Here is a 15,270-nt window from a genome sequence, read left to right as displayed (position 1 = left end):
GAGTTGGGGTTGGGTTACCTTGAATAGGGGGCTGGGATGAGATGGGGTTGGGTGACCTAGTGTTGGAGATGAGATGGAGATGAGGTGAATTGGGGTTGAGGTGGGAGACAATGGAGGTGAATTGGGGTTGAGTTACTGAGTTGGGATGGGGTATGTTGGTACATTGCATTGGGAGCTGAGTTGGGGATTAGTTACCTTGGGTTGGTGTTGGGGGTTGAGTTGGGGTTGGGGACCTTCTAGAACCTCTGCAGGTTCTTGTTATCAGTATAGAAATGAACCGCTAGAGACCTGTGACCTTGTGGATGATCTTCCAACCCTCTGACATCTTCCCCTTGGGAGTTCTCCTGCAGGGACACTGCCCGCCCCATTGTGGCAAATTTTGAGTTGGGATGAGACAGCTTGAGTTGGAGATAAGAGGTTGGAGTTGGAATGGAGGATTAAATTGAGGGCAGTGCGACTGAGTTGGGGGGACTTTGGTTTGCGTGGGGTTAGTTGGGGTGTGGTGCTCGAATTAAGAGTGGGGGGACCTTGTGTTGGGTGGGTAGTGCTTCAGTTGGGGTGCAGGGTCCTTTGAGTTGGATGTGGGGGACTTAGAGTTGAGGATAAGGAAACGTGTTGGGTGAAGATGGTTTAGTTGGGGGTTGGATCTTTGTTGGGGATTAGAGACCTTGAGCTGGAGGTATGGTCCTTGAGTTAGAGAAGGGGGAGGATCTGGCAATGGGGATCTTTGAGTCAGAGGTGGGATCCTTGAATTGGGCCTTGTGTCCTTCAGTTGAGGATGACTTCCATTGGTGGAGGAATCCTTGGGATGGAGAGTTGGGAATGGGCTGGTGAATTGGGGGTGGGTTGCTTTTGTGTTGGCACGTGACATGTGGACGGGAAGGCTGAGTTAGCGTTGGCTTACCTTGTGTCAGGACGTGAGATGGGGATGGTGAGTTATTTGGGCGAGGTCACTGAGTTGCGGGGAGAGTTGAGGATGGGCGCATGCGGTAAGATGGCGATGAGCCGCCTTGGGTTGGAGTTGGGGGCTGAGTTAGGGTTGAATTGCTTTCATCCCACTGTCACAGAGGGAGCTGGGCCGCTGATGGAGGAGGGTCGGGTGGGTGGTGTCGGGTTTATCGGCAAACTAGAACATCAGAATGGAAATTCTCCCCTGCACTTCTTCATATTGGAAGAGGGATATCCAGCCAGTTGTCACCTGTATGGCCTCTGGTGGGTGTGGTGTGTGCACCAGGATGGGCAGTGTGAAGGAAAGATTTCAAAACATGAAGCTGGTGAGTTGAGACCATTCAGCAGTAACAAATTTCTTCCTCTGCATGACCTCTCCAGGCTGTCGGAGGGAACATCATGACCGCCAGCCCTATCTCAGACCTCAACCCCCTGTTTGTGGCCTCTGGCTGTCTACTCACCTTGGCCTCCCAAGGTAAGTGTCTCCCAGGTGGTTAGAGAGGCTTCATTGCCCGACTCTTGTCCTCCATGTGGTTCACCCTCTCTTTGACCGACTGTTCGCAGGGAGTACCCGGGTTGTGCGGATGGACGTAGATTTTTTTACCGGCTACAGGAAGACCATGTTAAGCCCGCAGGAGGTCCTGGTCTCTGTGGAGATCCCCTACACGAGGAAGGTGAGGACCTGCTGCAAAGGAACGAGGAGCCTCAGTTTGCAAACGATTATGTGTAGAATCACGCTGAGTTTATGGCAGAGAGGCAGGCCATTCAACTAGCCAGTTCAGTGCCAATGCTGATGCTCCTACAGTGGCACAGCTGGTAGAGCCATTGTCTCACAGCTCCAGAGACCCCGGTTCGATCCTGACCTCTGGCGCTGTCTATGTGGAGTTTACACGTTCTCCCTGTGACAGCATGGGTTTCATCTGCGTGCTCCGGTTTCCTCCCACATCCCGAAGACATGCTGGTCGGTGGGCTAATTGGCCGCTGTAAATTGTCCTGAGTGTGTAGGTGAGTGGTAGGATCTGGTGGGGCGGGGGGGGGCGGCGGCAGTTAATGGGAATGTGGGGAGAATAAAATGTATCAGTGCAAGTGGGTGCTTGACGGTTGGTGTGAACTGAATGATCCAAGGGACCTGTTTCCATGCTGTCTGACAATGTCAAACTCTTCTCCCTTCCTCCCCACCCATCCCAGACCCGTTTACACACCACACAGACCTGGCCCCACCTTCCCACTCAGCCATGCTCTAACTTGGAGTTTGCTCTAGATTTTCCCATTTACTCAATAAGCTTAGTATAGAATACTGTGGGCTTGTTCTTCTTTCCATGTGCAGCAGGATCTGGAGCTGATACTCGGGCAAGACCTGAGCAAATCTCCTTGGTGTCGATTCATTTTCCATCACCTGCCCATCGCAGCATCATATAGTCCAGAGAAGGCCAATCACCCCATTGCTTCTTGAGAAGATGATGTCGCCACTGAAGCGCTGCAGTCCTTCTAGTGAAGGTGCTCCCACAGTGCTGTTGGGGAGGGACTTCCAGGACTTAGATCCAACAATGGCGATATGTTTCCAATTCTGTGTAGTGTGCGACTTAGAGGGGAACCTGTAAGTGGTGGTGTTCCCATGAACCTGGAACCTTTGTACCTCCTGGTGGTAGAGGTCACACATCTGGGGAGGGCTGTCAGAGCAGCCTTGGTAAGTCATTGCAGTGCATTTTGAAAATGGTACTACTGCAGCCACTGTGTGCATGGGACATGGGTATTGCTGGTACAGTCAACATTTGCTGCCCATTGCACTGTGCAGGCTGTTCAGAGGGAAGTGAGAACCACATTACCCCACATTGGCCAGGTAAAGTGGCAGATTTCCTTCCCTTAAGCAAGCCAGATGGTGTTTCATGGAGATCCGATCAGTTCCTGGCTATTGTTACTCCTGCTAATGTTTTAATTTAAATGAATTTGTTTTAGAATATTTTGGGCCAAACACTGGCAAGTGAGGCTAGCTTGGATGGGTATCTTGTCTGGCATGGACTAGTCGGGCCGACGGGCCTTGTTTCCATGCTGTATGATTCTGTGACTCTATAATTGAACTTTTCCAGTTATTACAGTGTGAATTGAACTTGTGTCTCCAGGCCTCTGGACACTAGTCCAGTGACAACCACTAAACCACTGTGCCCATAAAGACCAAAGATCCCACATTCTGTCATTAATTGTCATGTTGTCAGTGCCACTGGTCTCTCATTTAAGGCCATTAGGTTACCATGGTTGTCATTTTGTCAGCATCTCCATCTTTCATTAAAGATTTGTCCCAATTCGGTCCACAATATGATGGCTCCTCTACATCACAACCCTGGGTGTGACCCTATCTTGAGGCTGTGGTTGTTGCCTTGGTCACATCTCATGGTTCCTGGGCCACTGGCTCTGTTTTTGACAGGGTACCAGGTGCTAACACAATGATCACTGACCCTACTCTGTTTCTTTCAAGGGAGAGTACTTTTCAACATTCAAACAAGCCCAGCGGCGTGAGGATGACATTGCCATAGTGAACTGTGGGATGCGAGTTGCCTTCAGGGAGGGAACCAGTGTTGTGGAAGAGTTGGAGCTGAGCTACGGAGGCATGGGGCCAACCACTGTGTCTGCAAAGAAGACGTGTCAGGAGCTTCTTGGGAAGTAAGTCTCATCTGAAGTAGGATATTCCGAAGAATGGCACAGAAAGCACAGCCCAATGGTTTTCTTCTGAGCTGTGGTAATATAAGAAATTTAATATTCCCTTACGAAATAGGAGACCATTTGGCCTATTGATTTAATGCTGGCTCTCAGGACAATTACATTCCCTCACATTTCCCTGTAACATATTCTCTCACATGCCCACTAACAGCCCCCTGATTCTCAGGGGTAGTTAACCTACCAATTCACATAGCTTTTGGTTGTGAAAGGAAACCGGAGCACCTGGAGGAAACCCACACGACCACAGGGAGAATGTGCAAACTCCACATAGACAGCACCAGAGGTCAGAATCGAACCCTGGTTGCTAGAGCTGTGAAGCGGCTCCACTGACAGCACTACCACCGTGTCATCTGTTTGAAGCAGGAGTAGGCCATCCAGCCCCTCAAGCCTGTGACGCCTTTCAATTAGCAACACAGCCTCCACAACTGCCTAGGACAGAGACCTCCAAGATGAAGAAGCCCAATCAATAAGGGCCGACACCCTATTTTGGAACTGTGACCACTAGTCTCGACACCCAGCCAGGCGAAATGTCAGTACTACGTCTATTCTGAAAGGTCCCTTAAGAATTTTATATGTTTCAACAAAACCGGCACTCATTCTTCAACTCTGGAAAGTGTAGGCCCAATTTGCTATAATTGCTCTACATACAACAAATTTGCCATCCCCAGAATCTGGTGAACCTTCACTGCACTTATTCTACTGTAAGTAGTTTCTATCTTATGTAGGGAGACCAGATCTGCACACAATATTCCACTTACGATCTCACCGGGCTCTAGGTAAGCAGAACAAGACACCTCTATTCTTGTACTCAGAATGTCTTGCAACAAAGGAGACCGCAGATGCTAGAATCTGGATCAACACAAAAGGCACTGGAGGAACTCAGCGGGTCAGGCAGCGTCTATGGAGGGAAGTGGACAGTCGGCGTTTTGGGATGAGACCCTTCATCTGGACTGGAAAGAAAGAGGGGAGAGAGCCAGTATCAAAAGGTAGGAGGGAGGGGGTGGATCAAGAGCTGGCAGGTGATAGGTGGATCCAGGTGAAGGGCATGATAAGCAGATGGGACCCTTTGTCACTTCCACCTATCACCTCCCAGCTTCTGACGCCATTCCTGCCCTCATCTGCCTATCCAGCCCTACCCTCCACCCCTTTACACCAGCCATTTTCCCTCTTTCTTTCCTGCCCAGATGAAGGGTCTCGAGCCGAAACATCAAATGTCCATTTCCCTCCACAGACGCTGCCTGACACGCTGAGTTCCTCCAGCACTTGTTGTGTTCCTCTTACAATAAAGACCAATATTCCCGATTGCCTACCTGACATGCTTATTAACCTTCAGTGATTTATTTACAAGGACTCCCAAGTTTCTCTGCACCATTCAGTCTCTCACCATTTAACAAATGCTTCATCTTTCTGTTTTTTCTCCAGCAAAGTGAAAGGTGTTCTCTCACTAGAATGGATTATTAGATTAAATTGCCTTGGATGGTGTGGTGTGGTACCCTGGACTAAATAGATCTAAAAAGACATCTTCTATCCATTGAGGGGGCAGAGTGTCCCCATGGGGCAGGAGGAGGGATGCTGATCCCTAGAGAGTGACTGGAGGGATATTCAGTTGTACCTGGATATCACGTTGCCCCTGAGTCAGTGGACGATGGGTTCAAACACATGACCTGGGTTGACACAGCACAGTGCTGAGGTAGTGCCACATTGCCATCAGGCTGGTACTGAGAACCCAGAGTTCTCGGGTAACATACCACCAAATGGAATTCACTGCCTGAAATGGTGGCGGAAGAAGATTTAATGATAACTTACAAAGGAGAATTAGATAAATCCTTGGAAACATTTCCAAAGTTTTGGGTGGTGAGGTGAGGAAGTGGGAGTATGTGGATAGCAGAGCCAGCATGGTCACGAAGGGCTAAATAGCCTCCTTTAGGGCTGTATTATCCTGAGATTGTGCAGGGCATCTGGAGGTGGATAAAAATTTACAGCCTCGCCCACGTCCTCAGGGGAAATATTAAATGCATACTGCTCCTCCGTCTTGTATCGATGGCCTCTCTCATCTTTCCATTCTCTCCCATTTAGACAGTGGAACAAAGAGCTCCTCCAGCGCGCCTGCTCACTGCTTGCATCCGAGCTCACCCTTTCACCCTCTGCTCCCGGTGGGATGGTGCAATTCCGACGTACCCTGAGCCTCAGCTTCTTCTTCAAGTTCTACCTCAGCGTCCTCCAGAAACTGGGACAAGACTTCAAGGGGGTACGTAACCATGGCGCCGACCTTCTCACATGGCCAGTGTCAAAGGTCATGGCCCTTACTCTTGGACCATGAAGACAGAGAAAGTGCCTTGTGTGTTTAACATCTTTTTTTACCAACAAACAGTAGGAGGAGGGGCAGGATTGATTCAGCAAACTGTCTATCCTCCAGAGTAATGCTTCTTTTTTAAAAGAATGTCCACAAGCTACATTAAACCCAGCTCATCACTAAAACTGCAGCAACATCTCCTGGTAAGAGCAGGCTAATTTCTGCAACAGAATGCAGTGAGTGGAGGATAGTTGCATGTGGTTTATTTGCATAAAGACAACACCAATCACCTACAGCAGGAGGGTCTTCGGCCTGAAACGTTTGGACAAATGTTTGGAAGTCATGCTACAGCTGTATAAAACTTTAGTCAGACCGCAGTTTGGGCATTGAGTGCAGTTCTGGTCGTCCCATTACAGCAGGAAGTGAAGAGAGTGCAGAAGAGGTTCACCAGGATGCTGCCTGGATTAGAAGGGATGAGCTATAAGGACAAACTCGGATTGCTCTCTCTGGAGTGTCGGAGGCTGAGGGGACACCTGATAGAGGTTTTTTAAATTCTGTGAGGCACAGATAGGGTAGACAGTCAGAATCTTTTCCCCAAGGTAGAAATGTCACACACCAGAGGACAAGTTTTTAAGGTTAGAGGGGGGAAGTTTAAAGGCGACGTGAGGGGCAGGTTTTTTTACGCGGAGAGTGGTCGGTGCCTGGACCGGGTTACCAGGGGTAATAGTGGAGGCAGGCAGTTTGGTGGAGTTTAAGAGGCTTTTACATAGACACGTGAATATGAAGGGAATGGAGGGATATGGATGATACACAGGAAGAGGGCATTTAGTATAAATTGGCATCGACTGGCACAACATTGTGAGCTGAATGGCCTGTCCATTGCTGTATTGTTCTATGGGTCAGTATTTGTTGTAAACGCTGGGAATACTCAGCACGTGTTGTTTATAGTTATTCCACCACTGTTTGCTGAGGGGTTTATGAACGTAGATCTCTTTGTGTTCTGTTGGCCACCGGATCGCTCCTAACAAGGGGCAACATAATTTTTCTGAGACGTTACCAGACACAAGGGGCTCCCAGCTCCAGTGAAAGGTCTGGCATGTTAGCCCAACTTCAGTTAAAAATAGGCACAAAGTTGACTTGGAGAAGAATCCAAAAATCAAAACAGTTGGAGATGGAGGAAAGGAAACAAGTTAATTTTTCAGTTGTACAGAAAGCGAGGGAGGCGGTTAGAACAGTGGAGAATTCTTCAAGGAGAACGTTGAAACTTCACACAGACAGCATCAGAGGTCAGGATCGAACCCGGGTCTCTGATGCGGTGACACAGCTGCACTACCTGCAGCACCACCGTGTCCCTTTATCTTGTCAGACCACCTGAAAAGTGTTTCACTCAGAGAATTACTTTCTGCACTGCTGTTTGGGGAAAAGTTTGTACGTTATAATGACTGCCTGGTTGATTTTCTGTTCCCCACACCACACCCTGTCTCCCCTAGGATTTTCAAGTGGAATCCATCCCACCAGAACAGATCAGTGCCACTGAGTTATTCCACAAGGACCCGACATCATCTGTGCAGCTGTTTCAGGTTAGTGGACCCTGTGGTTAAAGGGTCATGCTTCATAGAGGTGATCCTTTAATCCTTGAAGCTGTTGCATCTCCCTGAACAAGCAGAGGCTCCAGATAATCTGTAAAGCAGATCGCTTGGAGTAAATTCCACATGGGCACAATTCCCTCAGAAAGAATGTTTCAGCAAAAAGACACGGTGACCACAAAACAGGTTTCCTGATTTTCCTTCGAATTGTCAATAAAAGGTGTCTCATTGTCAATTCCAAAACCAAATCCCACCCACCATTCTCTAGTTAATCAATTCATGTTCATGTATTAAATTGGTAAATTGGTTTATTATTGTCACATGTACCGAGGTACAGTGAAAAACTTTGTTTTGCATGCCATCCATACAGATTATTTCATCACATCAGTACATCGAGGTAGTAAAAGAGAAAATCAATAACAGAATGCAGAATATAGTGTTCCAGTTACAGAGATAGTCCACTGCAGGTAAACAATAAGGTGCAAGGCCATGATGAGGCAGACTGTGAGGCCAAAAGTCCAATTTATCATACTAGGGGACCGTTCAATAGTCTCATAACAGTGAGATAGAAGCTGTCCTTGAGCCCGGTGGTACGTGCTTTCAGGCTTTTGTATATTCTGCCCAATGGGAGGGAGGAGAAGAGAGAATGTCCAGGGTAGGTGGGGTCTTTGATTATGCTGGCTGCTCTACTGAGGCAGTGAGAAGTGTAGACAGAGTCCATGGAGGGGAGGTTGGTTTCCATGACGTGCTGGGCTGTGTCCACAACTCTCTGCAGTTTCTTGAGGTCCCGAACAGAGCAGTTGCCATACCAAGCTGCAATGCATCCAAATAGGATGCTTTCCATGATGCATCTATAAAAGTTGGTGAGGGTCAACAGAGACATGGCAAATTTCTTTTGCCTCCTGAGGAAGTAGAGGCACTGGTGCGCTTTCTTGGCTGTGGCATCTACATGGTTGGACCAGGACAGATTATATTGTATTAGTCACAAGCATAAGCGTTCAAATGCCATTTCTGCAGTTTGAATAATAAAATGTCACCCTGGTGGACTACTTGGAGAGGCCTTCACTGTCTAGGTTGTCGTTTTTTGGATGAGATGTTATAAAGAGACCCCATCATATGGGTTTAAGAGATCCAACAACACTCTTTCAAAGAAGTGCAGGAGACCTACCTGACACCCCAGGCATTAGTTAATCCCTCAGACACTTTCAATAAAACTGATTATCCTGTTGTTATTGAACAAAAACATAAGAATGAGGAGTAGGAGTCGACTATTTAGCACTTTGAGACTACTCTGTCATTCATCAAGATCACAGCTGATCTTCAACCTCAGTGCCTTTTTATAGCACTGTCCTCAGATCTAGCCTCCCCTGCATGGACTCTATCTACACTTCTCGCTGCCTTGGTAAAGCAGTCAACATAATCTAAGACCCCTCCCATCACAGACATTCTCCCTTCTCCCCCCTCCCATCGGGCAGAAGATACAAAAGCCTGAAAGCACATACCACCAGGCTCAAGGACCACTTCTATCCCGCTGTTATAAGACTTGAATGGTTCCCCTAGTACGATAAGATGGACTCTTGACCTCACAATCTACCTCGTTGTGACCTTGCACCTTATTGTCTACCTGCACTGCATTTTCTCTGTACTTAACACTTATTTCTGCATTTTGTTATTGTTTTACCTTATACTACCTCAATGCACTGTGTAATGAATTGATCTGTATGGATGGTATGCAAGACAAGTTTTTCACTGTACTGTGGTACATGTGACAATAATAAACCAATTTACCATACCCCTTCATTCCCCGAAGGACAAGAAATTTATCAGTCTCTGGTTTGATTGAACTCAGTGACTGAGCTTCCTCAGCACCCAGGGTGGAGAATTCCAAAGATTCACCATCTTCTGCATGAAGCAACTTCTCATCTCAGTCTTAAGTGACCTACGGCTGCACCATGTTATTAAATATATTCTAGCAGGAGTTAGATATTGTTCTTAGGGCAAGAAGGATCAAGAGAATTGGGGAGAGAGTTGGAGCAGGGGACTGAATTTGGATGATCAACCATGGATATATAACAGACCAGGTTTGAAGGTTCAAGTGACCTCCTCCTGCCCCTATTTTCTACATTTCTATCCAAATCGCCATTTTACAAAAGTTGGACGTGTGTTGCCATGGGAATAAAGGCCAGAGGCTGCAGTGGTTCCAAAGGACCATCCACTCTGTGGTCTGTTGGGAAGATACCACTCCTCCTCTGGGCTTGATTGGACAAAGGGATGTTGTTATCCCAAGATCCAATAACAGGTCAGCCAAACATGGAGCCGGCTTGCAAATCTCTGCAAGTGGGAGGGTGAGTTGGTTGAGAAAAGACCTGGAGGGTTGGATCGGTGATTAGGGGCATTGTCACGCATCATAACAAAAGAAAGAGATCAGGAGATGACCACCAGACCTTGGCGAATCATTTAACCTCACTTTCCCATCCACTCTCCACGGTCCTTGACCCCCTTACAGTCAGGGTCTGTAATCATCTCAGCACTGAACTGGAAGAGTATCTGTTGCCCTCTGCAACAGGGAATGGTAAAGGTTCACAGTTATGTGGGTGAGGAAGCTCCTTCCTGTCCTTGGACTGCTCAAGAATACAAGAATATAGGAGCAGTAGTGGGCCACACAGCCCCTCAAGCCTGCCTCACCATTCATGATGAGGGACTAGAGAGGCTAGGTCTGTTTCCCCAGGAGCACACAAGGCTAAGAGGGAACATGACTGAGGGGAATGGATAGAGCAGACTGCAGGAAACTCTTCCCCAGATCAGAGGGAGATAAAACAAGAAGACATAGACTTGAGGTAAGGATAAGGTTCAGAGGGGATTTGAGGGGGATCTTTTTCACCCAGAGAATGTTGAGTACCTGGAATACACTGCTAAAGAGAGTGGTGGAAGCAGAGTTGCTGAGAGCATTCAAGAAGTGTCTCGTTGAGCATTTGAATCACCTAGGCATATAATGCTATGGGTCAAGATGGGATCAATATGGGTGGGTTGATGTGGACGTGGTGGGCAGAATCCTGTATGACTCTATGACTCTATAATATGATCTTGGTCTCCTTCTGTGCTGCCATATTCTGAGGTTCATGAATGGTGAGCTGGAGAGTTTGCTGACAGGATGACGGAAACACGATCTCTGGATCCTGCCTGTTTGATCACCAGCTCTTCTCTCGATGGACTTTCACAGGGAGCTCCTCCTGACCAGGTCCCCACGGACGTGGTTGGCCATCCACTGCCGCATCTGTCGAGCCTCAAACAGGCCACGGGGGAGGCCATTTACTGCGATGACCTGCCGCGGTTTGAGAAGGAGTTGTACCTGGCTTTAGTGACCAGCACGGAAGCTCACGCCCAGATCAGGTAACTACTCGTTCAGGTCCTGTGACAATGGCCCAGGAAATAATCAACAGGCCACAGAGTATGTATATTACATGTATATTACACATTGCATGTTTCAGTTAGCGTGGGGCTTGATAGTGCCGTGGTTATGTGACAGAACTAGTAATCCAGAAAAAATTAGAATGCTGCCTTGAACATAAAGACTAAAGAAACAGGGGCAAAGTAGGCCATTCGGCCCTTCCCGTCAGCTCCACCATTCAGTAAGATCATAGCTGATCTACTTCTGCACCATTTTCCTGCACCAGTCCTGGCATTGGTTCCCTCCATATCCAAAAATCTATCCTCTGTCCCTGGGAAGAGAAATTTCTTCTCACCTCTGTCGTGAGTGGCTGACCCCCTATTCTGAGATGGTGACCCCTGGTTCTGGACACCCCAGCTAGGGAACATAAACTCTGCATCTACCCTGTCAAGGTCTGTAAGAATTTTGTAAAGTTCATTGAGATTACTTCCCAGAGAACAGAGTACAGCACAGGAACAGGCCCTTCAGCCCACAATGTCTGTGCCGACCGTGATGCCAAATTAAACTAATCCCACCTGCCTGCACATGATCTGCATTCCTCCATTCCCTGCCTGTTCATGTGCCTGTCTAAGTACATCTTAAATGTTGCTATCATATCTGCTTCCACCACTTCCCCTGGCAGCAGGTTCCAGGCACCCACCACTCTCTACGTGAGAAGACTTGCCCCGCACATCTCCTTTAAACTTTCCCCCTCTCACCTTGAACCTGTGTTCTCTAGTATTTGACATTTCCACCTTGGGAGAAAGACTCATCACCATCTACCCTATCTATGCCTCTCATAATTTTATAAACTTCTAAAAGGTCGCCCCTTCACCTCCAACACTCCAGAGTAAACAATTCAAGTTTGTCCAACCTATCCTTACAGCTGATGCGCTCCAATGCAGGCAACAATTCTGATGAACCTCTTCTGCACCCTCTTCAAAGCCTCCACATCCTTCCAGTAGTGTGGTGACCAGAACTGCACACAGTACTCCAAACATGGACTAACCTTGTCTGGATTAAACTCCATCTGCCATTTCTCTGCCCAAATTTCCAACTGATCTACATCCTGTTGTATCCTTTGACAACCTTCCTCATGATCCATAACTCCACCAAATGTTATGTCATCTACAAATTGACTAAACAGACCACTTACATTTACATCCAAATCACTAATATATATTAAAACAACTGAGGTGCCAACACTGATGCCTATAGAACACCACTGGCCACAGAGCTCCAGTCAGCAAAACATCCCTCTACCACTACCTATGACCTTTTATGATCAAGTCAATTTTGGATCCAATTTATCAACTCACTGTGGATCCCATGAGCATTAATCTTCTGGACTAACCTACCATGAGGGACCTTGTCAAACGTTTTATTGACAACATCCACTGCCTTACCCCCATCAATCATTTTTAACACTTCCTCAAAAAGCTCAAATCAAATTTGTGAGACAGGACGCCCCCTACACAAAGCCACGCTGACTATCTCTACTAAGCCATGCTTTTACAAAAGTGAGTAAATCCTGTCTAAGTCCTGTGCTAAAATTTCTTTAGCCTCCTGAGGAAGTAGAGGTGCTGGTGAGCTTTCTTGGCCGTGGCATCTACGTGGTTGGACCAGGACAGACTATTCGTGATGTTCACTCCCAGGAACTTGAAGCTCTCAACCCTCTTGACCTCAGCACCATTGATGTAGACAAGAGCATGTACACCGCCCACTTTCCTGAAGTCAATGATCAGCTCTTTTGTTTTGCTGACACTGAGGGAAAAGTTGTTGTCATGACACCATGTCACTAGACTCTCTATCTCCTTCCTGTACTCCGACTCATCGTTATTTGAGATATAGCCCACTATGGTGGTATCATTTGCAAACTTGTAGATGCTGTTAGATCAGAATCTGGCCATGCAGTCAGGAGTATATAAGGAGTAGAGTAGAGGGTTGAGGACACAGTGTTCAGAATAATCGTGCTGGAGGTGTTGCTGCCTATCCTCACTGATTGCAGTCTGTTGGTCAGAAAGTCAAGGATCCAGTTGCAGAGGGAAATGTTGAGTCCCATGTCTCGGAGTTTGATGATGAGTTTGCTTGGAATTATAGTATTGAAGGCGGAGCTGTAGTCAATAACCAATAGTCTAACATAGGTGTCTTTACTGTCCAGATGCTCCAGAGCTGAGTGTAGGGCCAAGGAGATGGCGTCCACTGTAGACCTGTTTCGGCAGTAGGCAAATTGCAATGGGTCGAGGTTAATCTGACTCTGTTTTCTGTCCCTTAACCAATCCTCACTCTATGTCAATGTTTTACTCCCAATATCGAGGATTCTAGTTTTGTTTAATAACTTCTTGGGTGGTATCTCAACAAAGATAGTGTGAAAACCTGAAGCCAAGTTTAAAAAGGCTGCTGTCAGTAAATTTGACAGTAACATAGTGCATGCAATGTACAGCTTCACCCAATGCGAACATCAAGCTGTCACTGCTGGTAAAAACCTCAGTTATAGTTACGGTGTTGGGCTCATATTTTACATTACAACTGTAAATATATTAGACATTAGCAATTAGCGCCCTTAAAACAGTGGGACAAATTAGGTATTACTTGTTTTCAAGATCTGTTTGTTGGAGGAAACCTTTCTTGGTTTGAACAATTGTCTACCAAGTATAATTTACCAAAAACTCATTTTTTATTTACAAATTAGAGATTTTCTTCGATCTCAATTACATTCTTTTCCTTTGAGTCCTGATAAAAATTTATTAGATGTAATTTTTAATTTGGAACCCTTTCAGAATGGCTCAATATCTAATATTTATGGCAGATTACTAGGAATGAGTAAGGTGCCACTAGATAAAATTAAAAACGCTTGGGAACAAGATTTGCAGATGTCAATTTCTGAGGAAACTTGGAATGAAATTTTCAAGTTGGTTAATACTTTGTCATTATGTGCTCGTCATTCTCTCCTTCAGTTTAAAGTGGTCTATAGAGCTCACTTGTCTAAAGATAAATTATCCCGTTTTTATTCCGATATATCTCCTTACTGTGACAAATGCAATAATGGAGTGGCTTCTTTAATTCACATGTTCTGGACGTGTCAGAGTCTTAAAAAATATTGGACAGAGGTCTTTCAAACTTTTTCTGTACTTTTCAAAATAAATTTTAAACTTAATCCTTTGACTGCACTGTTTGGGATCCTTGGAGAAAAAGATACAACTTTGAAGGCTTCTGATTTACACATTCTGGCTTTTATTTCTCTTATAGCCAGGAGAGGTGTGTTGCTTAAATGAAAGGAAGCTACTCCACCTACCCATGCTCAATGGTTACGGGATGTTATGTCATACCTGAATCTAGAGAAGATTCGCTGTTCAGTTTGTGTATCTAACTTAGACTTTCAAACCTTGTGGGGACCTTTTCTGAATTATTTTCAAAATCTCTGATTTGGTGACTAAAACGCAGATATTGGCTGACATGGTTACATTTTTAAGGGTTTTTCCTTGTTTTTTCCATCAACCAGCTTCGGTTTTTGGTAGTGGGAGTAGATTTTTTTTATAATAAAATATTTCAATTTTTTTTCCTTTATTAACTAACTACTATATGTGATTATTAATTTAGAGTATTGTGATCTTAAGTATGACTTAACACAATGTATTCAGTAGTATTTTTGCTCTCTTTTTTGATGCATGTATTCTGTATTTTTTTTCATGGATTTGATAAAAATATTGTAAGAGCAATTAGCTCCCTTTATATATTGCATAACAATGTGCGAAGTGTGTTTCTATAAATAAATAATAAATGTGTTCCTATTTATTTATTCACTGATGTGTCATGGGCATCAGTGACTGGGCCAGTATTTATTCCCTTCTCAAGCTGCCCCTGTACTCTGTTTTCTGTCCATTAACCAATCCTCAATCTACGAAAATGTTTTACTCCCAGCACCGAGGATTCTAATTTGTTTCATAACGTCTTGGGTGGCATCTTATCAAAGATAGTGTGAATACTTGAAGTCAAGTTTAAAAAAGCTGCTGTCAGTAAATGTGACCGTAACATTGTGTATGCAATGTACAGCTTCATCCAATGTGAACATCAAGCTGCCCCTGTACTGCCCATTGACGGCTCACTTTGGGCAGTTGAGAATCAACAGGTTGGTGTTGGAGTTACAAGTCAGTCACGCTGGGTAAGGATGGCAAATTTCCTTCCCTGGAGGTCAGTAACAGCCATTATGTATTTTATAAAAGCATCCTGTAACATACACTTGCCCATTGTAGGTATTGTAGAGTAACAGCATGTATATATTATATACTTGCATCCTGGAT

The 15,270-nt window shown here is 45.7% G+C and overlaps 1 protein-coding gene and 1 long non-coding RNA gene across 9 annotated transcripts in view; both read left to right on the top strand.

The window, feature by feature from the left end:
• Positions 1 to 15,270, top strand: part of LOC127575095 (uncharacterized) — a 149,298-nt gene that overhangs the window by 90,762 nt on the left and 43,266 nt on the right. The gene's annotated exons all lie outside the window — the stretch shown is intronic.
• Positions 1 to 15,270, top strand: part of LOC127575090 (xanthine dehydrogenase/oxidase-like) — a 93,472-nt gene that overhangs the window by 34,936 nt on the left and 43,266 nt on the right. For all 7 annotated transcript variants that reach the window (XR_007957007.1, XR_007957008.1, XR_007957009.1 and 4 more), the window contains 6 exons: positions 1,330 to 1,423; positions 1,513 to 1,622; positions 3,422 to 3,606; positions 5,740 to 5,911; positions 7,447 to 7,536; positions 10,763 to 10,932. Coding sequence is in view for 2 of the 7 variants with exons in the window: in XM_052024741.1 (XP_051880701.1) it covers positions 1,330 to 1,423; positions 1,513 to 1,622; positions 3,422 to 3,606; positions 5,740 to 5,911; positions 7,447 to 7,536; positions 10,763 to 10,932 (821 nt within the window). In the remaining 5 variants the exon portion in view is untranslated. The remainder of the gene's footprint in view (positions 1 to 1,329; positions 1,424 to 1,512; positions 1,623 to 3,421; positions 3,607 to 5,739; positions 5,912 to 7,446; positions 7,537 to 10,762; positions 10,933 to 15,270) is intronic.

This window comes from Pristis pectinata, chromosome 10 (genome assembly GCF_009764475.1).
Source record: "Pristis pectinata isolate sPriPec2 chromosome 10, sPriPec2.1.pri, whole genome shotgun sequence".
Lineage (NCBI taxonomy): Eukaryota > Metazoa > Chordata > Chondrichthyes > Rhinopristiformes > Pristidae > Pristis > Pristis pectinata.
Note: the sequence above shows the minus strand (reverse complement) of the source record. Positions and strands in the feature narration are given on the sequence as shown.